The 22,451-nt window shown below is 41.7% G+C and overlaps 1 protein-coding gene across 4 annotated transcripts in view; it reads right to left on the reverse strand.

The window, feature by feature from the left end:
• Positions 1-22,451, reverse strand: part of LOC112254648 (E3 ubiquitin-protein ligase RAD18) — an 84,366-nt gene that overhangs the window by 40,261 nt on the left and 21,654 nt on the right. For all 4 annotated transcript variants that reach the window (XR_002954175.2, XM_024427375.2, XM_024427374.2 and 1 more), the window contains 2 exons: positions 5,700-5,840; positions 1-42 (listed from right to left, as the gene is read on the reverse strand). The exon at positions 1-42 is cut by the window's left edge. Coding sequence is in view for 3 of the 4 variants with exons in the window: in XM_024427375.2 (XP_024283143.1) it covers positions 1-42; positions 5,700-5,840 (183 nt within the window). In the remaining variant the exon portion in view is untranslated. The remainder of the gene's footprint in view (positions 43-5,699; positions 5,841-22,451) is intronic.

Here is a 22,451-nt window from a genome sequence, read left to right on the forward strand (position 1 = left end):
CACTGAGGCTGGGATCACTCTGTTCCTGTTGTGCTGCCTTATCTACAGGAAGGAGGGAAAATAACATGGACTGTACACATGATCATAAAACTGGTATAAAATCATTTAGTGGTGAAAATGAGCTATGAGGAATCTGTGCTAGGAAACTTTGCTTGAAATCCATGTCATGGTTTATAATCTGGATCGGTCCTATTTTAACGTTGTAAACATGATTTGAGCAGACTGTGTGATAGATGCTAAAGTCATCCATGTTAAATGATATCTTATCTCATAGATATTTCCCCAAAGTAATGGGGAATACTTTTAACCACAAACACACCACTGTGTCATCTAGGCAGAGGGCAAAAGGTTCATGACCAGCAGTTAATGATATTCTATATGTGGCTGACATTCTGAAGTGTGACTAATGCATTTTGAATATGATTACCTCTGCATGTACTGATGTTTCGGTCTATGATGGGGGATTTCCATGGAAAAATATTAAATACTTTATTTGGCAACATTTGACCGCCATGTGGGTGTTTTTTTTTTAAAGGAGCAAGCCAACAGCATGCTAGGTAGTGCTAGGTATCAACAGCAAATCCAGCACAGGCTGGAAGCTATAGCGAGCCGCCATTAGTCAATGTTGCTGCCATATCGCCAATAATTTGCAACTTGAAGCCTGCCCTGTTCATGCTCTATTTGACTAGCTCCACTAGCTTCAAACACTTCGGCGCAAGCTTGCTGTTTGGTCTTGCCTTCCACTGAAAATTAATAGGCATCATCACTTTGTCACCAAGTGTGACCTTTTTCAAGACATACAGGGCATGAATCCCAATAGAGCTCGTGGGTGTGTTGCATGTCAGCAAAAAATAATATACATAATAAATCACGTGGAAATATGTTTCCAAATGTTATGCAATGCATTTGTTTATTTTTTTGCTTATGTGCAAAGACGAAAAACACATGCAGAGGTAAGAGTGTGTGTATTGTCTTTCATAATGAATTGTACTCTGGGGCTGTAATTCCCTGCACCACATGAGAAAGATGGCATGGGTATGGTGGTGTCAAATCAAATCAAACTTTGTCACATGCGCCAAATACAACAAGTGTAGACCTTAGAGCGAAACACTTACTTACAAGCCCTTAACCAACAGTACAGTTCAAGAAGAGTTAAGAAAATATTTACCAAATAAAATACATTAAAAAATAATTTAAAAACGAACACAATAACAAAACAATAATGAGGATAGATACAGCGGATACCGGTACAGAGTAAGTGTGCGGGGGTACAGGTTAGAGGTCATTTGTACATGTAGGTAAGGGTGAAGTCACTATGCATAGATGATAAACAGCTAGTAGCAGCAGTGTACAAAACGAATGGGGGGGTCAATGTAAATAGTCCAGTGGCCATTTGATTAATTGTTCAGCAGTCTTATGGCTTGGGGGTAGAAGCTGTTAGGGAGCCTTTTGGTCCTAGACTTGGCACTCCGTCACCGCTTGCCGTGCGGTAGCAGAGACTTGGGTGACTGGAGTGTCTGACAATTGATGAGCTTTCCTCTGACACCGCCTATTATATACAGTTGAAGTCCGAAGTTTACATACACTTAGGTTGGAGTGATTAAAACTCGTTTTTCAACCACTCCACGAATATCTTGTTAACAAACTAGTTTTGGCAAGTCGGTTAGGACATCGACTTTGTGCATGACACAAGACATTTTTTCCAACATTTGTTTACAGACAGATTATTTCACTTATATTTCACTTATAATTCACTGTATCACAATTCCAGTGAGTCAGAAGGTTCCAAGTTGACTGTGTATTTATCCAGCTTGGAAAATTCAAGAAAATTGCGTTATGACTTTAAAGCTTCTGATAGGCTAATTGACATCATTTGAGTCAATTGGAGGTGTAAATGTGGATGTATTTAAAGGCCTACCTTCAAACTCAGTGCCTCTTTGCTTGACATCATGGGTAAATAAAAATAAATCAGCCAAGACCTCAGAAAAAAACTGTAGACCTCCACAATTCTGGTTCATCCTTGTGAGCAATGTCCAAACGCATGAAGGTGCCACGTTCATCTGTACAAACAATAGTACGCAAGTATAAACACCATGGGACCACGTAGTTGTCATACCGCTCAGGAAGGAGAAGCGTTCTTTCTCCTAGAGATGAACGTACTTTGGTGCGAAAAGTGCAAATCAATCCCAGAACAACAGCAAAGGACCTTGTGAAGATGCAGGAGGAAACAGGTACAAAAGTATCTATATCCACAGTAAAACGATTCCTATATCGACATAACCTGAAAGGCAAGGAAGAAGCCACTGCTCCAAAACCGCCATAAAAAAGTCAGACTATGGTTTGCAACTGCACATGGGGAAAAATATCGTGCTTTTGGAAAAATGTCCTCTGTTCTGATGAAACAAAAATAGAACGGTTTGGACAAAATGACCATTGTTATGTTTGGAGGAAAAGGGGGGAAGCTAGCAAGCCGAAGAACACCATCCCAACCTTGAAGCACGGGGGTGACAGCATCATGTTGTGGGGGTGCTTTGCTGCAGGAGGGACTGGTGCACTTCAAATAATAAATGGCATCATGAGGATGGAAAATTATGTGGATATATTGAAGCAACATCTCAAGACATCAGTCAGGAAGTTAAACCTTGGTTGCAAATGGTCTTCCAAATGGACAATGACCCCAAGCATACTTCCAAAGTTGTGGTAAAATGGCTTAAGGGCAACAAAGTCAACGTATTGGAGTGGACATCACAAAGCCCTGACCTCAAACCTATAGAAAATGTGTGGGCAGAACTGAAAAGTGTAGGCAAGCAAGGAGGCCTACAAACCTGACTCAGATACACCAGCTCTGTCAGGAGGAATGGGCCAAAATTCACCCAACTTATTGTGGGAAGCTTGTGGAAGGCTACCCGAAACGTTTGATCCTAGTTAAACAATTTAAAGGCAATGCTACCAAATACTAATTGAGTGTATGTAAACTTCTGACCCACTGGGAATGTAATGAAAGAAATTACTATTATTCTGACATTCCACATTTTTACAACAAAGTGGTGATCCTAAATGACCTAAGACAGGGAATTTTTACTAGTCAAATGCCGAGCAGTTTCCATACCAGGCGGTGACCCAACCGGTCAGGATGCTTTTTGAGGATCTGGGGTCCATGCCAAATCTTTTCAGTCTTCTGAGGGGAAAAGGGTTTTGTCGTGCCCTCTTCACAACTGTCTTGGTGTGTTTGGACCATGATAGATCATTGGTGATGTGGACACCAAAGGAACTTGAAACTTTTGACCCGCTCCACTACAGCCCCGTTGATGTTAATGGGGGTCTGTTCAGTCCACCTTTTCCTGTTGCCCACGATCAGCTCCCTTGTCTTGCTCACATTGAGGGAGAGGTGTTTGTCCTGGCACCACACTGCCAATTCACTGACCTCCTCCCTATAGACTTACCACTTAATGATGGTGTTGGAGTCATATTTGGCCACGCAGTCGTGGGTGAACAAGGAGTACAGGAGGGGACTAAGTACACACCCCTGAGGGGCCCCCGTGTTAAGGATCAGCATGGTAGACGTGTTGTTGCCAACCCTTACCACCTGGGGGTGGCCCGTCAGGGAGTCCAGGATCCAGTTGCAGAGGGAGGTGTTTAGTCCCAGGGACCTTAGCTTAGTGATGAGCTTCGTGGGCACTATGGTGTTGAACGCTGAGCTGTAGTCAATGAATAGCATTCTCACATAGGTGTTCCTTTTGTACTGGTGGGAAAGGGCAGTGTGGAGTGCGATTGAGATTGCATCATCTGTGGATCTGTTGGGGCGGTATGCGAATTGGAGTGTTTCTAGGGTATCCAGGAGGATGCTGTTGATGTGACCCATGACCAACCTTACAAATCAATTCATGGCTACAGACGTGAGTGCTAAGGGCCGGTAATCATTTAGGCAGGTTACTTTCGCTTCCTTGGGCACAGGGACTATGCTGGTCTGCTTGAAACATGTAGGTATTACAGACTCGGTCAGGGAGAGGTTGAAAATGTCAGTGAAGACACTTGCCAGTTGGTCCACGCATGCTTTCAGTACACGTCCTGGTAATCCATCTGGCCCCACGGCCTTGTGAATGTTTACCTGTTTAAAGGTCTTTCTCACATCGGCTACCGAGAGTTATCACAAAGTCATCCAGAACAGCTGGTGCTCTCGTGCATGCATAATTTTTGTGTCCCACTCCTTCAAAGCGGCAGCTCTAGCTTTTAGCTCGATGCAGAGCTCTAGCCTTTAGCTTGATGTAATCCATGGGTTCTGGTTGGGATATGTACGTACGGTCACTGTTGGGATGATGTCTTCGATGCACTTATTGATGAAGCCGATGACTGAGGTGGTATACTCCTCAATGCCATTGGATGAATCCCGGAACATATTCCAGTCTGTGCTAGCAAAACAGTCTTGTGCGTAGCATCCGCGCCATTTGACAACTACCGTATTGAGCGAGTCACTGGTACTTCTGCTTTAGTTTTTGCTTGTAAGCAGGAATCAGGAGGACAGAATTATGGTCAGATTTGCCAAATGGAGGGCGTTGAAGAACTTTGTATGCATCTCTGTGTCTGGAGTAAAGGTGGTCTAGAGTTTTTTTTCTCCTCTGGTTGCACATGTGACATGCTGGTAAAAATTTGGTAAAACTGATTTATGTTTGCCTGCATTAAAGTCCCTGGCCACTAGGAGCTCTGCTTCTGGGTGAGCATTTTCTTGTTTGCTTATGGCCTTATAGAGTTGGTTGAGTATGCTCTTAGCGCCAGCATCGGTCTGTGGTGGTAAATAGACGGCTACGAATAATATAGATGAGAACTCTCTTGGTAGATAGTGTGGTACACGGCTTATCATAAGGTACTCTACAATATTAGACATCACGCACCAGCTGTTATTGACAAAAATACCCCCCCCCCCACCCCTCGTCTTACCAGACGTAGCTTCGCTGTTCTGCCAGTGCATTGAATATCCCTCCAACGCTATATTGTCCGTGTCGTCGTTCACCACGGCTCGGTGAAACATAGGATATTACAGTTCTAATTGTCCCGTTGGTAGGCTACCCGAAACCTAAAGGTCATCCATTTTATTTTCCAATGATTGCATGTTAGCAAGTATAATTGATGGCAATGGGAGTTTACTCGCTCGCCTACGGATTCTCAAAAGGCAGCCTTATCTGCGTCCTCTTTTCCTCAGTCTTTTCTTCACACAAATTACATGGATCTGGGAGAGCAGTATATCTTTCCCGTCGGACTCGTTAAAGGAAAAAGCTTCTTCCAGTCCATGGTGAGTAATCCCAGTTCTGATATCCTTTTCGGGTCATAAGAGACGGTAGCAGCAACATTATGTACAAAATAAGTTAAAACAGAAGTTATAAACAACGTAAAAAAACAAACAAAATAGAACAATTGATTATGGGCATGAAAAACGTCTGCCATCCTCTTCGGCGCCATTTTATCATGCATCTTTAATGCCCACATTGAGACATCACTATTTCAGAACACGGATCAGAGCCAATATAAGAGGGCTGGCTGGGGTCATAGAGGTTCGAATAAGCTAACTCCTAATAAAGAAGATAGATTAAAGCTTATTGACTGAGCTCTGCTGAGAAGGCTGGGGGCTGTAAGATCACCTGTGGTGACAGTGTTAACCCTCCTCTTTCATTCCCTCGGCATGCTAATAAGGGTTACGGGGGTACCTGCAGAGCTGGAGCCCACTCCCTGGTCCTCCTCTCCTCCCTCATCCCTCACTTCCTGCTTTATCTCCCTCGTCCTCGCAGTCTCCATGCGACCCCGGACCTGGGCGATAAGGCGGGAGAACTCACTGTTATGCTGCTTCCCTGCAAGACAGAAGAGAAGGAGGGGTGAGAAACCAGGACAGGCACAGAGTACAGACATGCACAATCTCACACCCAGGCAGATATATCCTGTTTCTGAACATTGCATAGCCGGAGACCTGCATTTCGATTCCATTTAACACTCAAAGAAAACGCCCACATCCAAAAACAGAGAAACAAGTGTGGTTTAAGTCAGATAAATCAACACACCTATCATACAAACTTCCTCCTACGTATTTTCTTGTTACAGTGAATTCGGAAATAGCCTTATTCTAAAATGAATTCAATTACATTTTTTTTCTTCGTCAATATACACACAATAACCCATAATGACAAAGCGACAACAGGTTTTAGGACATTTTTGCAAATGTATTAAAAATAAAAAACTGAAATAGCTCATTTACATAAGTATTCAGACACTTTGATATGAGACTCAAAATTAAGCTCAGGTGCATCCTGTTTCCATTGATCATCCTTGAGATGTTTCCACAACTTGAGTCCACCTATAGTAAATTCAATCGATTGGAAATCATTTGGAAAAGCACACACCTATCTATACAAGGTCCCACAGTTCACAGTGCATGTCAGAACAAAACCAAGCCTTGAGGTCAAAGGAATTGTCTGTAGAGCTCCGAGTCAGGATTGTGTCGAGGCACAGATCTGGGGAAGGGTACCAAAAAATGTCTGCAGCACTTAGATGAAAGAAGAACTGGCCTAGAGCTGGCCACCCGGCCAAAATGAGCAATCAGGACAGAAGGGCCTTGGTCAGGGAGGGGACCAAGAACCCAATGGTCACTCTGACAGAGCTCCAGAGTTCCTCTGTGGATGGGAGAACCTTCCAGAAGGACAACCATCTCTGCACCACTCCACCAATCAGGCCTTTATGGTAGAGTAGCCAGACGGAAGCCATTCCAGAGCCCGGACTTGAGCCCGATTGAACATCTCTGGAGAGATCAGAAAATAGCTCTGAAGCGACGCTCCCATCCAACCTGACAGAGCTTGAGAGGATCTGCAGAGATTAATGGTAGAAACTCCCCAAATACAGGTGTGCCAAGCTTGTAGCGTCAGACCCAAGGCTGTAACCGCTGCCAAAGGTACTTCAACAAAGCACTGAGTAAAGGGTCTGAATACTTGTGATATCAGTTTTACATTTTTAATACATTTGCAAACATTTCTAAAAACCTGTTTTTTCTTTGCCATTATGAGGTATTGTGTGTAGATTGATGAGGGGGTAAAACGATTGAATACATTTTAGAATAAGGCTGTAATGTAACAAAATGTGGAAAAAGTCAATGGGTCTGAATACTTTCCGAATGCGCTGTATATCATAACTAGAGACATGCGCTCTGGAAGAGACACAATGTTAATGTAAGGTCCTGGTGGGAGTTAGAATATAGGGGCCCTCTCTGTGTACATTGTTCAGAACAGCCAAATATCCATTTGCAGTGAAGGGGAAGGACAGTGTGTCATGGGAGGAGGTTTTTGTTTTGAATAGCAAAAGACACTCAGGGTTTTACTAATATGATATTTCAACTGACGAGGGAGAACTCCATAAAAAGGCCTCTCCGAGAGCTTATCAGCCTACGCAGTCGGTCAAATGATAACTCAAATCAAATCACAAGTTCGTGCTGGTGAAATAAACTCATCAAAACACTGGGCGATTTAGGCAGACAAAGCTAATGGATGAAGTTTGCAGAAGGGATTCAAGTAGAGGGCCAAAACAGATGGGTTCAGTTCAGCAGAACAAAAACATAAAATATGGGGGGAGGTAAAAAATACAATAACATAACTGAGAACAAACTCCAGAGAATGTAAAACCAAGAGTATGGCATCGCAATTTCAGGGTTGTTATAGCGAAACAATGGATCTGAGAGAAACAAAAAGCACAAAATATTTATGCTCAGACATCATACCTGGTTCCAGATTGAACTGAAAGGACAGTGTTTCATTCCTGTGCATATTAAACTCCTCATAGCATACGTGTCCTGTCAATACAACATGGGACCAAAGTAGTCCAGATCACACAGAGAACACACGCACCAGGACAGAATTGCATTACAACCGCCTGTGTAGTTAAGTGATTTCAACATGAGATTCCTTTACTCTGTTGTGCCTGTTATAGCCATGTTCTGCAGGACATTGTGTTCTCTCAGCTAGAGCACAGCTAACCTCCACTCTGGAGTCTGACTATATGACTAAAGCATATGGGTAGTAGTGACGGGGGACAAAATTGATACAGTAACATGTCGGGATATTGTTTTTAAATAGGTACCCAATTTGTTTTCAGCACTTTTATTTCCATGACTGATAAGTTTTCTCATGACTCTCGTCCCTCTGCAGCAGAAATAAGGTGAGCAATATGTTTGGATCATGGAATCGCAATAAATATAGATTGTGAGGACCGTGATAATATCGTATCGTGAGGTCCTTGGCAATTCCTAGCCCTAAGGGATAGATCCTCTGGAATCTGCTCAAGATATTCTCATTCTGATCACTTTCACATCTTGTACTGTAAACCAGTATCTAAAATCACTCATAAATCCCCATGAGACAAGACCAGACATCAGAGTTCTCCCATTGTAAAACATTGTGGACAGATATTCAGCTTCTGAAAGCACTGGACCCTGGCTGCAGCTGCTTAGGCCATTCTTGCAGCACCAAACATTCCAGCAAGTCCGATGTTCAGAGTAAATTGAGATGAAGTGTGTACGTGTGCATGCATGTGTGTGTGCCCCTGCATGATCCTGCTGCATGGTCCGCATTAGGCCTCCATTTCACACCTCGTTCTTTCCCCGAACCCTGACTCAGCAGTACTGTTCTGTTTGCACATGTACTGTACAGTAAATTAGATTCACCAAGCTGGGATATTCAGTGGCAGAACACTGATCTATTCTACCCGTTTCCTGCTGATAAGCAAGCACTTTACAAAGCAAGAACGAAGAGGGCTAACATTGTGTTTTGAATTCCGAGGTATAAGTATTTATTACAAAATACTTTTTTTATTACTCAGATTAGGCCTACAAGACCAGTGGCTGAATCAGACTATTATTCTGAGGACTGTTTCTGATGTGGCTATGACAGGTTTCCACCTTGAAGAGTCTTGAGTGAGACCACTGAATGAAGGTCAAAGATCTTAAGTTTTATTGGAAGGTCACTGTGATCTGATGGCATGTAATATTTTAATATCTTTGGAGAAATGAAAACAGACTTCAGTATATTACACCACCCAGTTAGAGCAGCATTCAGAAAGGTGAATACACACAATTCATGGGTTCATTATGTCATGACTGTCCACGAGAATCCAAATAGGTCAGATGAGGTTTGCAATAAATAACTTCCCTCAGACACCCTCTCACCTGCAGAGGGGGGAGATGGGAACTGGTGGGGATTAACCACTCACGTCCTGTTGTAAATCAAGAAGAAATTAACATAATAAACCACAAAAGCGTTGACCTGCAGCTGCATGTTTAAAGTGTTCTGACCTTTGAATCTCAACACGAGGTAGAGACGATAAACTCACCTCCCGGACAATCACTGGTATGGCTGATTAGCTATCCTAAGTAAAGTATCTTCAAAAGCTAATTTAAGTGGGACTATTCTACTACTCTGCTCAAACCATCATATTACACTACTCTCATCACCCCACTGGGAACCATCGACACGGCTGGCTAGCCTATCTTCAAAGAATCTGAAAGAGCTAAGGAAAATAAACTCTGTAGTTCTGTTCAGGACCATACAAGTCACCTGACAACTACAGAGAAGAACAACAGTAGAAGACTTGTTGGAACCCTTTTGGTTGGACAATTAGAGCCTTTACAAGCGTGCTGGGGAAAAGGCACAACTTCCTTTCCCAGGTGGACCTGTCCACCGAGAGAGATCCGGCGAACAAAGGCATTTCACTTAAATAGATTCATGATTTCTAACTCCAAGCAGGCGGCAGTTCATGGGCAAAGTATGTGACTACTGTAAGAGAGAGTAGTTTCTAAATGTACCAACGTTTAGTGTCTCTGTACCTCTCTCTCTCTCCATCAATTTTGTAACAAGCAGCCATAATGTTGTCAGTCTGCTAGGGACCTGTTTTAAACATAGTAAGTGTGTATTTTTATCCTGTGTTACCATTAATTAGCTAGTGAATAAATATTAAACCAATGTGTGTTGTACTGAATCACAAGTAAGGCTCAGGTTTTAGCAGATGCAAGGTTACAACTGTTTAGAATGATGATATGATACAAGGTTATGATTAATAAGTTGACTGTTTATAGATATGATAGGTAAAGACCTTTTAGAGTTTAATTCGGGAGATGGTAACTCTTTAAAGAACCGCTCTCGTGGTGCCCCAGATCCTAATGAGTTAAATGATGCATGATTAATTTAATCTGGTAAAAATGAACTTCTCTAGGGTAGGCAGCAGCATTTGGAATTTTGGATGAAAAGCATGCCCAAATTAAACTGCCTACTACTGAGTAGATTTGGATAGAAAACACTCTAAAGTTTCCAAAACTGTTAAAATAATGTCTGAGTATAATAGAACTAATTTGGCAGGTGGAAACCTAAGAAATATCCATTCAGGAAGTTGGATTTTTTTGTTTGTTGTAGTTTTCTATTCAATGCCATTACAGTATTAATTGACTTAAGACTCCAATTGCAGTTCCTATGCCTTCCACTAGATGTCAACAGTCTTTAGAAATTGTTTCAGGCTTGTATTCTGAAAAATGAGGGAGTAACAGCAGTCTGAATGAGTGGACCCTGCCGTGACAGAGCTCTTTCATGCGTGCGACCGGGAGAGTGCCTTTCTTGTTTACCTTTTATATTGACAACTTTACTGTCCGGTTGAAATATTATCGATTATTTAGGCTAAAAACAACCTGAGGCTTGAATATAAACATCGTTTGACATGTTTCTATGAACTTTACGGATACAATTTGGATTTTTTTGTCTGCCTGTTGTGACTGAGTTTGAGCCTGTGGATTACTGAAGAAAATACGCAAACAAAATGGAGGTTTTCGGATATAAAGAGAGACTTTATCGAACAAAAGGAACATTTGTAAAATAAATTAATGTCTTCTGAGTGCAAACATATGAAGATCATCAAATGTTAGTGATGAATTTTCTCTCTATTTCTGACTTGCGTAACTCTTCTACTTGGCTGGTTACTGTTTGTAATGATTTGTCTGCTGGGCTATGTTCTCAAATAATTGTAAGGTATGCTTTCACCGTAAAGCATTTTTAAAATCTGACACCGTGGTTGGATTCACAAGAAGTTAATCTTTAAACCTATGTAAAATAGTTGTATCTTTTCTGAATTTTTATGAGTATTTCTATATTTGAATTTGGTGCTCTACAAATCTCACCTGATGTTGGCCATGCTAGCGTCCCACATACCCTAGAGAGGTTAAACATAGTTAGTTGATTAGATAAATAACAGTCCTCAGATTAATTCTAAAGTGACTAGTCCTCAGATTCATTCTTGCCCGTGACTAATCTTGTTTTGGCCAGAGCTTTTCTTCTATTTACATGTCAATACAATACCTGCTCATAGCTATTTGTTGGGTTTGAAATCAAGACATGCTATATTTAATTCTGAAATTCATAGTCTTTATGAAGTAAATTATAGTTTAACTGAATTAACTTCCATCACTTGTTTGTTTCGTAGACAGGGACGTTCCATGTACATGTAATGTACATGTAATGCATGCAATGCCTGCTTTCAAAGTTTTGTGGTTAAAAAAAATGCGTTTCATATGCAGCCCCAGAACAACAAAGCACTTTTTTGGATTTTCAAGTCTAAGCTGGAATGAAGAAATTACAGTTGCATGGACAAATACTGATCATTATCAAACCAGTAATTCACATCTAAATGAGCTGAAGACCTGGCATCTGTTCCAACTTCTATCTGTGTGACATCCTGCCAGTCCCATACTGCTGCCTTGCTTGCTCCTGTAGCTTAACTGACTCAAAGTGGAGTACATCCTTCTCAGTAACAGGATGACTTTCTCCATGAAATGCCATGTTTGATGTGGATCCAATCACACAGTCACCTCGTTCTTATTGGCAACCCGTTAAGTATATCACACAGGGACCACCACTCTGTGCATGACGTGCGCAAATGTCACCATCCGCAACTGATAAAATGTCACAACGACCTGCCTCCAAACATGGGTTCAGCTGCACACAGAGAAAGAGAGAAAAAGGGATCAGAGAAGAAGAGAAAATCATCTCCTTTCTCTGGCCTTATCGTCTCAGGCTTTGATCCAGCTCAGGTGAGCAGCTTTCACGAACAATATCAAAACAGATGTCCTGAAGGGTGAAACTTCCTTTTTACTACATGATGGCTAGATGGCAAATAGTTGTTAACATGAAACGATGGGTGTTTAATACTGTGCATGCATGGAGGCAGACGAGAGGGCTAAAGGTTAATTGCAATAAGCCCAAAATAAATGAGGGGTTTAATCTTTTTGAGGGGAAATTGCAGCATCTGGAAATCAGAAGGACAGAAAGAGAAGGTGTATGTAAGAACTGACAGAAAAAGGCAACATTTTTTCTAATACTGTTTTAAACGTTTTGGTCTCTAATCTTAACATTTCAAGATGAAGTTCAATAAGAGAGGTAAAATTGCCTTAAAGTTTATATGTTTTCTTTTGGGGTAGGTTAAAGGCCACCATTAGCCATAAGAGCATATGATTATAACGCACCAGCATAGAGCAATACATGTAATAAAGGAGTAATTCCAAAAAGAACATTGAATGCAGAGAGACATCCGAGTGAAAAATAGAATCATTGTTCCGTTATAAAATGTCGTCAACTGTCAGCAATTGCCTGGGCACAAATAGATGGCTTATTATGAATCACAGATGTTTGATGGAATGAGGAACATGTGCAGAGGAAAGTGGTGGTAACCTGGTTTCTTATCTAGCTATTCTTCTGTTGGGCATAGGCTGGATCCTGAAGCCAGCTGTCCTGGCAGAGGGTCAGGGTAATAATTAGGTAGATATGATGCTATAGTGGGGTCCACAATGATTGAAACCATTGATAAAGATGAGCAAAAAGGACTGAATAAAATAGATTATTCAAGTACTGAGCTACGGGTAACTGCCAAAATAAAGAAAACACTTGAGTTAATGAGGGCTACGAAGTATATTGAAAGAAAATGCTTCCACACAGGTGTGGTTCCTGAGTTAATCAAGCAATGTATAAAAATGCCCAGTTGCCCATTATTTTGATTGCCATGCCTAGAAGAACAAATCTCATTGACTTTGAAAGATGGATCTCAAAGGAGCATAGGGGGTTCAAAGTGTGTGTGCGCACCAGCCAGTCACCAGACCTCAACTCAATGAAACACTTATGGGAGATACTGAAGAGGTGCCCGAGACAGCGTTTTCCACCACCATCAACAAAACCCCAAAATATGGAATTTCTCGTGGAAGAATGGTGTCGCATCCCTCCAAGAGTTCCAGACACTTGTAGACTTTATGTCAAAGCGCATTGAAGCATACAATATACATTTGACATTAAGAAAGGCCTCAGGACCAGTGGAAGCAAAATAGCCCCATAACATCAACAATCCACCAACATGGAGTCATTTGTGAACATTTCTTTGAGCATACAATACAGGTCAGTATTTGAATAATTAATGTTATATACAGTCGTTTTTGTTCATCTTTATTAAGGGTGTCAATCATTTGGGACCCCACTGGGATGCTGGCCCATGTTGACGCAAATGCTTCCCAAAGTTGTGTAAAGTTGGCTGGATGTCCTTTGGGTGGTGGACCATTCTTGATACACATAGGAAACTGTTGAGCGTGAAAAACCCATCAGCGTTACTGTTCTTGCCACAAACCATAACCCATTCAAAAGCACTTAAAACTTGTGTCTTGCCCATTCACCATCAATGGCACACATACAAAATCCATGTCTCAGTTGACTCTAGGCTTAAAAATTCTTTAACCTGTCTCCTTCCCCTTCATTTACACTGATAGAAGTGGATTTAACAATTAACATCAATAAGGAATGATAGTTTTCATCTGGATTCACCTGGTCAGTCTGTCATAGAAAGAGCAGGTGTCCTGAATGTTTTGTATACTCTGTGTATATGAACAACAGTAAGATTTGATACACATTGATATTTTATCGTTTTTGTTAGTCATACTGCACAATTCCTTGTTTTTGTCATTTTGAAGTTCCTGTATTCCGTTTATGCACGCCCAACGATTTACTGCGAAAGAATACAATGTGATTATCTGAGAACAAAGCCCCATAAAAAAAAAAAATTTTTTTGTTTTGTCTTGTTCACCAGCACAGGCGTAACATCACAAATTGCAATAAAATAAATAATTTACCTTTGATGATCTTCCTCTGTTTGCAATCCCAATGCTCATTGTTACACAATGAATGGTCTTTTGTTTGATAAAATCCATTTTTATAGCCTAACACGAAACATTTTGTGAACCGCTTGTGTCGTGAATTCCGTCTCATTCCATTTTCGACGACACATTCGATGTAAATACACACACTAAACGTGACTTTTCCAGTCATGTTTGGTTTCATTGCAATCAACTGGTTTGTTTGTAACACAACCAAACCTGATTGGTCATTTCGCGGGACGTATTGACTGAAAGAAACCGATTTGAAGACAACAAGTAATGCCATCTTTGTGCACCAACGATATGACCGCTGTTTCGTTGATTGACTGTATTTTAAACCAATGACCACTGATCGTCTTGAAATCTAGCTGGGTAGATAGCCAATGAGCTGAGGTAAACGGCAATAGTTAATGTTCATGTGTTGGAAGACCAACTCATGTAGTAAACTCCGGCGTAAAGAGGGTCATTCGTCATTGAAGATTCATACCGGAAGGAGCCACGCATGTTACACAGAGCATTGTTTTGGTAAAGCGCATCTTCAGCTGTTTATATATCAATCAGTATGGTGACTAAGTCAGGGAAAGCTACATCTAAGTCTAGATATACAGGATGTACACACCATTTTTGTTGCCCAGCAACAGCCCCAAAACATCACTGCTCTAGAGGAGATCTGCATGGAGGAATGGGCCAAAATACCAGCAACAGTGTGTGAAAACCTTGTGAAGACTTACAGAAAACATTTGACCTCTGTCATTGCCAACAAAGGGTATATAACAAAGTATTGAGATAAACTTTTGTTATTGACCAAATACTTATTTTCCACCATAATTTGCAAATAAATTCATAAAAAAATCCTACAATGTGAATTTCTGGATTTTTTTCTTCTCATTTTGTCTGTCATAGTTGAAGTGTACCTATGATGAAAATTACAGGCCTCTCTCATCATTTGAAGTGGGAGAACTTGCACAATTGGTGGCTGACTACATACTTTTTTGCCCCACTGTATATCTGTTTATTATACAGGGCTCATATGTGAAACTATTCTAACTGAACATTTTCTTTCACAGTGACACTGACTCCGAATGAGAGCCCCCAGTGCCAAGGTGTCCATCCCCCACTGAAGCTGGTTCATCCAGGTGGTGTTCATCTGCCAAATTTATTTCTGCAGGCATGGATGTGCCTCAAGGCCAAAAGGGCACAGCATGGAGGCGTTGCTGTGTTCTTTGCAAAATGAAGTCCCCAATCACCTGCACCACATGCTTGGTGACCCTCTGCTTCACAGCAGAAAGAGACTGCTATGGCACCTGGCATCAGCAGCACAATATTTTGTAAAGGACTGAGGGTCTTCCAAATATATAAAGTGTTATTTTGTAAATGTGTATATATATTTTATGTTTTTTCTCCATTTTTTTTTTTTTTTGGTGTTAGAATACCATTTTGGTATTTTGTATATAGTTATTACATTCAAAATGTATAACTTCACCAATTTGGCCACTTGGGTACATTTGGGCTACTTGTGTGGGACACCTGGGTGACTTCATGATAAATGTCATGTAGCACACTCATTTTGGAAGTTATCCTTCTGAACCTTTGCACAAGTACTGTTGCCCTCTTATGTTTTTCACTGACATTGTCCCCATCATCCTCTGAATGTTTGTTTTATCTTGTTCATTTTAAAGATACAACAATAAGTTTATTTTTATGTTTTTTTTCATTGTATTATCTAAACCAGATCTATTGTGTTATATTCTCCTACATTCAATTCATATTTACACAAACTTCAGTGTTTTCTTTCAAATGGTACCAAGAATATGCATATCCTTGGTTCTGTGCCTGAGCTCCAGGCAGTTAGATTTGGGTATGTCTTCAGGCGGAAAAAAGTAGGGGGGTTAAAGTATTATTGAGTCAATAAGTATTCAAGCCCTTTGTTATGGCAAGACTAAATAAGTTGCATGGACTCTGTGTGCAATAATAGTGTTCAACATGATTTCTGAATGACCACACATACAAGGTCCCTAAGTCGAACAGTGAATTTCAAACAGATTCAACTACAAAGACCAGCAAGGTTTCCAATGCCTCGCAAAGGGCACCTATTGGTAGATGGGTAAAAAGCAGACATTGAATATCCCTTTCATGGTGAGGTTATTAATACAGTGGGGCAAAAAAGTATTTAGTCAGCCACCAATTGTGCAAGTTCTCCCACTTAAAGATGAGGCCTGTAATTTTCATAATAGGTACACTTCAACTATGACAGACAAATTGATAATCACGTTATAGGATTTTTAATGAATTTATTTGCAAATTATGGTGGAAAATAAGTATTTGGTCACCTACAAACAAGCAAGATTTCTGTCTCTCACAGACCTGTAACAACTTCTTACCTGTATTAATGGCACCTGTTTGAACTTATCAGTATAAAAAGACACCTGTCCACAACCTCAAACAGTCACACTCCAAACTCAACTATGGCCAAGACCAAAGAACTGTCAAAGGACACCAGAAACAACATTGTAGACCTGCACCAGGCTGGGAAGACAATCTGCAAAAGGTAAGCAGCTTGGTTTGAAGAAATCAACTGTGGGAGCAATTATTAGGAACTGGAAGACATACAAGACCACTGATAATCTCCCTCGATCTGGGGCTCAACGCAAGATCTCACCCCGTGGGGTCAAAATGATCACAAGAACGGTGAGAAAAAATCCCAGAACCACACGGGGGGACCTAGTGAATGACCTGCAGAGAGCTGGGACCAAAGTAACAAAGCCTACCATCAGTAACACACTACGCCGCCAGGGACTCAAATCCTGCAGTGCCAGACGTGTCCCCCTGCTTAAGCCAGTACATGTTCAGGCCAGTCTGAAGTTTGCTAGAGAGCATTTGGATGATCCAGAGGAAGATTGGGAGAATGTAATATGGTCAGATGAAACCAAAGTGGAACTTTTTGGTAAAAACTCAACTCGTCGTGTTTGGAGGACAAAGAATGCTGAGTTGCATCCAAAGAACACCATACCTACTGTGAAGCATGGGGGTGGAAACATCATGCTTTGGGGCTGTTTTTCTGCAAAGGGACCAGGATGACTGATCCGTGTAAAGGAAAGAATGAATGGGGCCATGTATCGTGATATTTTGAGTGAAAACCTCCTTCCATCAGCAAGGGCATTGAAGATGAAACGTGGCTGGGTCTTTCAGCATGACAATGATCCCAAACACACCGCCCGGGTAACGAAGAAGTGGCTTCGTAAGAAGCATTAAGGTCCTGGAGTGGCCTAGCCAGTCGCCAGATCTCAACCCCATAGAAAATCTTTGGAGGGAGTTGAAAGTCCGTGTTGCCCAGCAACAGCCCCAAAACGTCACTGCTCTAGAGGATATCTGCATGGAGGAATGGGCCAAAATACCAGCAACAGTGTGTGAAAACCTTGTGAAGACTTACAGAAAAAATTGGACCACTGTCATTGCCAACAAAAGGTATATAACAAAGTATTGAGATAAACTTTTCTTACTGACCAAATACCAAATATTTTCCACCATAATTTGCAAATAAATTCATTAAAAATCCTACAATGTGATTTTCTGGATAGTTGAAGTGTACCTATGATGAAAATTACAAGCCTCTCTCATATTTTTAAGTGGGAGAACTTGCACAATTGGTGGCTGACTAAATACTTTTTTGCCCCACTTCAGATGGTGTATCAATACATCCAGTCACTACAAATACAGGTGTCCTTCCTACCTCAGTTCCCGGAGTAGAAGGAAACTGCTCAGGGTTTTCATCATGAAGCCAATGTTGACTTTAAAACAGTTACAGTTTAAGGACTGTGGAGACAAACTAATTTCAGTGTACCCCTGTAGAGGCCCAGGGCTGACAGGGCTGAGAGATTATTAGATTATTACCATAGCCTGCCAAGGGCAAAAAATATTTTTAAAATACAGTTGAAGTTGGAAGTTTAACATCCACTTAGGTTGGAGTCATTAAAACTCGTTTATAAACCACTCCACAAAATTCTTGTTAACTATAGTTTTGGCAAGTCGGTTAGGACATCTACTTTGTGCATGACAAGTAATTTTTCCAAAAATTGACAGATTGACAGATTATTTCACTTATAATTCACTGTATCACAATTCCAGTGGGTCAGAAGTTTACATACACTAAGTTGACTGTGCCTTTAAACAGCTTGGACATTTACAGAAAAATGACGTAATGGCTTTAGAAGCTTCTGATAGCATAATTGACATCATTTGAGTGAATTGGAGGTGTACCTGTGGATGTATTTCAAGGCCTACCTCCCAAACTCAGCGCCTCCTTGCTTGAAATCATGGAATAATTAAAAGAAATCAGCCAAGACCTCCGAAAAAAAATGTAGACCTCCACAAGTCTGCTTCATCCTTGGGAGCAATTTCCAAATGCCTGAAGGTACCATGCACATCTGTACAAACAATAGTACGCAAGTATAAACACCATGGGACCACGCAGCCACCATACCACTCAGGAAGGAGAAGCGTTCTTTCTCCTAGAGATGAACGTACTTTGGTGCGAAAAGTGCAAATCAATCCCAGAACAACAGCAAAGGACCTTGTGAAGATGAAGGAAACCGGTACAAAAGTATTTATATCCACAGTAAAACAAGTCCTATATCAACATAATCTAAAATGCCGCTCAGCAAGGAAAAAGACACTGCTCCAAAACCGCCATAAAAAAGCCAGACTATGGTTTGCAACTGCACATGGGGACAAATACGGTACTTTTTGGAGAAACGTCCTCTGGTCTGATGAAACAAAAATGGAACTGTTTGGCCATAATGACCATCGTTATGTTTGGAGGAAAAAGGGGGAGGCTTGCAAGCCGAAGAACACCATCCCAACCGTGAAGCACGGGGGTGGTAGCATCATGTTGTGGGGTTGCTTTGCTGCAGGAGGGACTGATGCACTTCACAAAATAGATGGCCTCATGAGGGTGGAAAATGGTGGATATATTGAAGCAACATCTCAAGACATCAGTCAGGAAGTTAAAGCTTGGTCGCAAATGGGTCTTCCAAATGGACAATGACCCCATGCATATTTCCTCAGGTTGTTTTTAGCCTAAATGATCTATAATAGTTCAACCGGACAATAACCCGAGTAGCAGGCCATTTAAATTTGGGCATGCTTTTCATTCAAAATTCTGAATGCTGCCCCCTACCCTAGAGAAGTTAACCAGGTAGGCAAGTTGAGAACAAGTTCTCATTTACAATTGCGACCTGGCCAAGATAAAGCAAGGCAGTTCGACACATACAACACAGTTACACATGGAGTAAAACAAACATACAGTCAATAATACAGTAGAAAAATAAGTCTATATACAATGTGAGCAAATGAGGTGAGATAAGGGAGGTAAAGACAAAAAAAGGCCATGGTGGCAAAGTAAATACAATATAGCAAGTAAAACACTGGAATGGTAGATTTGCAGTGGAAGAATGTGAAAAGTAGGAGGTAAAAATAATGGGGTGCAAAGGAGCAAAATAAATAAATACAGTATGGGATGAGGTAGTTTGGGCTAATTTAAAGATGGGCTATATACTGGTGCAGTAATCTGTGAGCTGCTCTGACAGCTGGTGCTTAAAGCTAGTGAGGGAGATAAGTGTTTCCAGTTTCAGAGATTTTTGTAGTTCGTTCCAGTCATTGACAGCAGAGAACTGGAAGGAGAGGCGGCCAAGGGAAGAATTGGTTTTGGGGGTGACCAGAGAGATATACCTGCTGGAAAGCGTGCTACAGGTGGGTGCTCTTATGGTGACCAGCGAGCTGAGATAAGGGGGGACTTTACCTAGCAGGGTCTTGTAGATGACCTGGAGCCAGTGGGTTTGGCGACGAGTATGAAGCGAGGACCAGCCAACGAGAATGTACAGGTCACAGTGGTGGGTTGTATATGAGACTTTAGTCACAAAACGGATGGCACTGTGATAGACTGCATCCAATTTGTTGAGTAGGGTATTGGAGGCTATTTTGTAACTGACATCGCCGAAGTCGAGGATCGGTAGGATGGTCAGTTTGGCAGCATGAGTGAAGGATGCTTTGCTGCGAAATAGGAAGCCAATTCTAGATTACATTTTGGATTGGAGATGTTTGATGTGAGTCTGGAAGGAGAGTGTACAGTCTAACCAGACACCTAGGTATTTGTAGTTGTCCTCATATTCTAAGTCAGAACCGTCCAGTGTAGTGATGCTTGACGGACGGGCAGGTAGCGATCGGTTGAAGAGCATGTATTTAGTTTTACTTGTATTTAAGAGCAGTTGGAGAACACGGAAGGAGATTTGTATGGCATTGAAGCTTGTCTGGAGGGTTGTTAACACAGTGTCCAAAGGGCCAGAAGTATACAGTATGGTGTCGTCTGCGTAGAGGTGGATCAGAACCTCACCAGCAGCAAGAGCGACATCATTGATGTATGCAGAGTCGGCCCAAGAATTTAACCCTGGGGCACCCCCATAGAGACTGCCAGAGGCCCGGACAACAGGCCCTCCGACTTGACACACTGAACTCTATCAGAGAAGTAGTTGGTGAACCAGGCGAGGCAATCATTTGAGAAACCAAGGCTATCGAGTCTGCCGATAAGGATGTGGTGATTGACAGAGTCGAAAGCCTTGGCCAGATCGATAAATACAGCTGCACAGTACTGTTTCTTATCGATGGCGGTTAAGATGTCGTTTAGGACCTTGAGCGTGGCTGAGGTGCACCCATGACCAGCTCTGAAACCAGATTGCATAGCGGAGAAGGTGCGGTGTGATTCGAAATGGTCGGTAATCTGTTTGTTGACTTGGCTTTCAAAGACCTTCGAAAGACAGGGTAGGATAGATATAGGTCTGTAGCAGTTTGGGTCAAGAGTGCCCCCCCCCATTGAAGAGGGGGATGACCGCAGCTTCTTTCCAATCGTTGGGAATCTCAGACGACACGAAAGAGAGGTTGAACGGGCTAGTAATAGGGGTATTTGGCTAAGTTGTATGTAAACTTGTATGCTAAGTTGTATGTAAACTTCCGACTTCAACTGTATATATATATATATAATAATAATAATAATAATAATAATAATAATAATAATAAAAGCTGAAGTTCACTGAGAAAGAAAAAAAACTGGTCTCCATTGATAAGAGTTCTGCTTGGCATTGTTTTAGGGTCCTGCTCGCAACCTTGCTGTTCAATGACACAACAATAGCACACTGATAGAGGCACATTCATTGAGTGTGCCCATCTTGTTCACATGTTTGGAAGAGCGAGCGAGACTGCTACCACATACCGCATGTGGCCAGCAATCTGTGTTTGTGCGTGTGTGTTGCCATATCCCTGGTGTCTGCCCATTCACTGATCTAACAGCCAGAGGAGTGAGTCATCGCGGGGCCGGGCGAGCCTGCTCTGGTCTGATTAATCAAACCGTTTTCATTTAAGCCAGCTATTTATAATACACCCCTTCATGAGTCAGATCAATATTTCAATCTCCATATTTATCAAAGTTAGCACCACCAAGCTATTTCTAGTTCCACCCACCTTTTATCTTCCTCCGGCTATCACAGCCACTTAACCTTGCAAAGTTCCATACGGTCCCCTTACAAACTCTCGCTCTGTCTGTCTGCCCAAGAGGCAAGGCAAACACAATCTGTCTCAGATTCTTCTGCATAAATTAAGTCCCACTGGGTAAAGGCTATTACAGGTCATAATTATTCACCAGAGAGACACTGAAACACCCCAGTAAACCTAAGCGTTTCCCTCCTCTTCATGGTGTAATGTCTGCTGCTGTGAGAGTCCCTGATGCTTAATCACTTCATCACAGTTCTCAGAATATACAGCCACACAGCCACCAGGGGAGCTTATGGTCTTCCTGGCAATTCTCTCCGCTGAAGTGGGTCCTTAGCCATACGAGGGCATTGAGCAGGCTCGATGGTGCACCCCTGTTGCACTCCCACTGTATTGATATGTTCTGTGTATGTGACAGAGCCACTCCTCTTATCTCTGGTTCTGGCCTGATTCACTTCAGAGCTCTCAGAGGAAAATGACTTCTCCTAAACTGGTACAAGGACTAAAGTGAGTGCACCACTCAAGTGGACTGGAATGACTAAGCGTTCTGAAATAACAAAACGCACCGCGTTTAAGTATCTTTTTTTAAATTGAACCTTTATTTAACTAGGCAAGTCAGTTAAGAACAAATTATTCTTTACAATGATGGCCTACCGGGGAACAGTGCCTTGTTCAGAGGCAGAACGACAGATTTTTACCTTGTCAGCTCGGGGATTCG

Source organism: Oncorhynchus tshawytscha, linkage group LG07, assembly GCF_018296145.1.
Source record: "Oncorhynchus tshawytscha isolate Ot180627B linkage group LG07, Otsh_v2.0, whole genome shotgun sequence".
In the NCBI taxonomy this organism is placed as follows: Eukaryota; Metazoa; Chordata; class Actinopteri; order Salmoniformes; family Salmonidae; genus Oncorhynchus; species Oncorhynchus tshawytscha.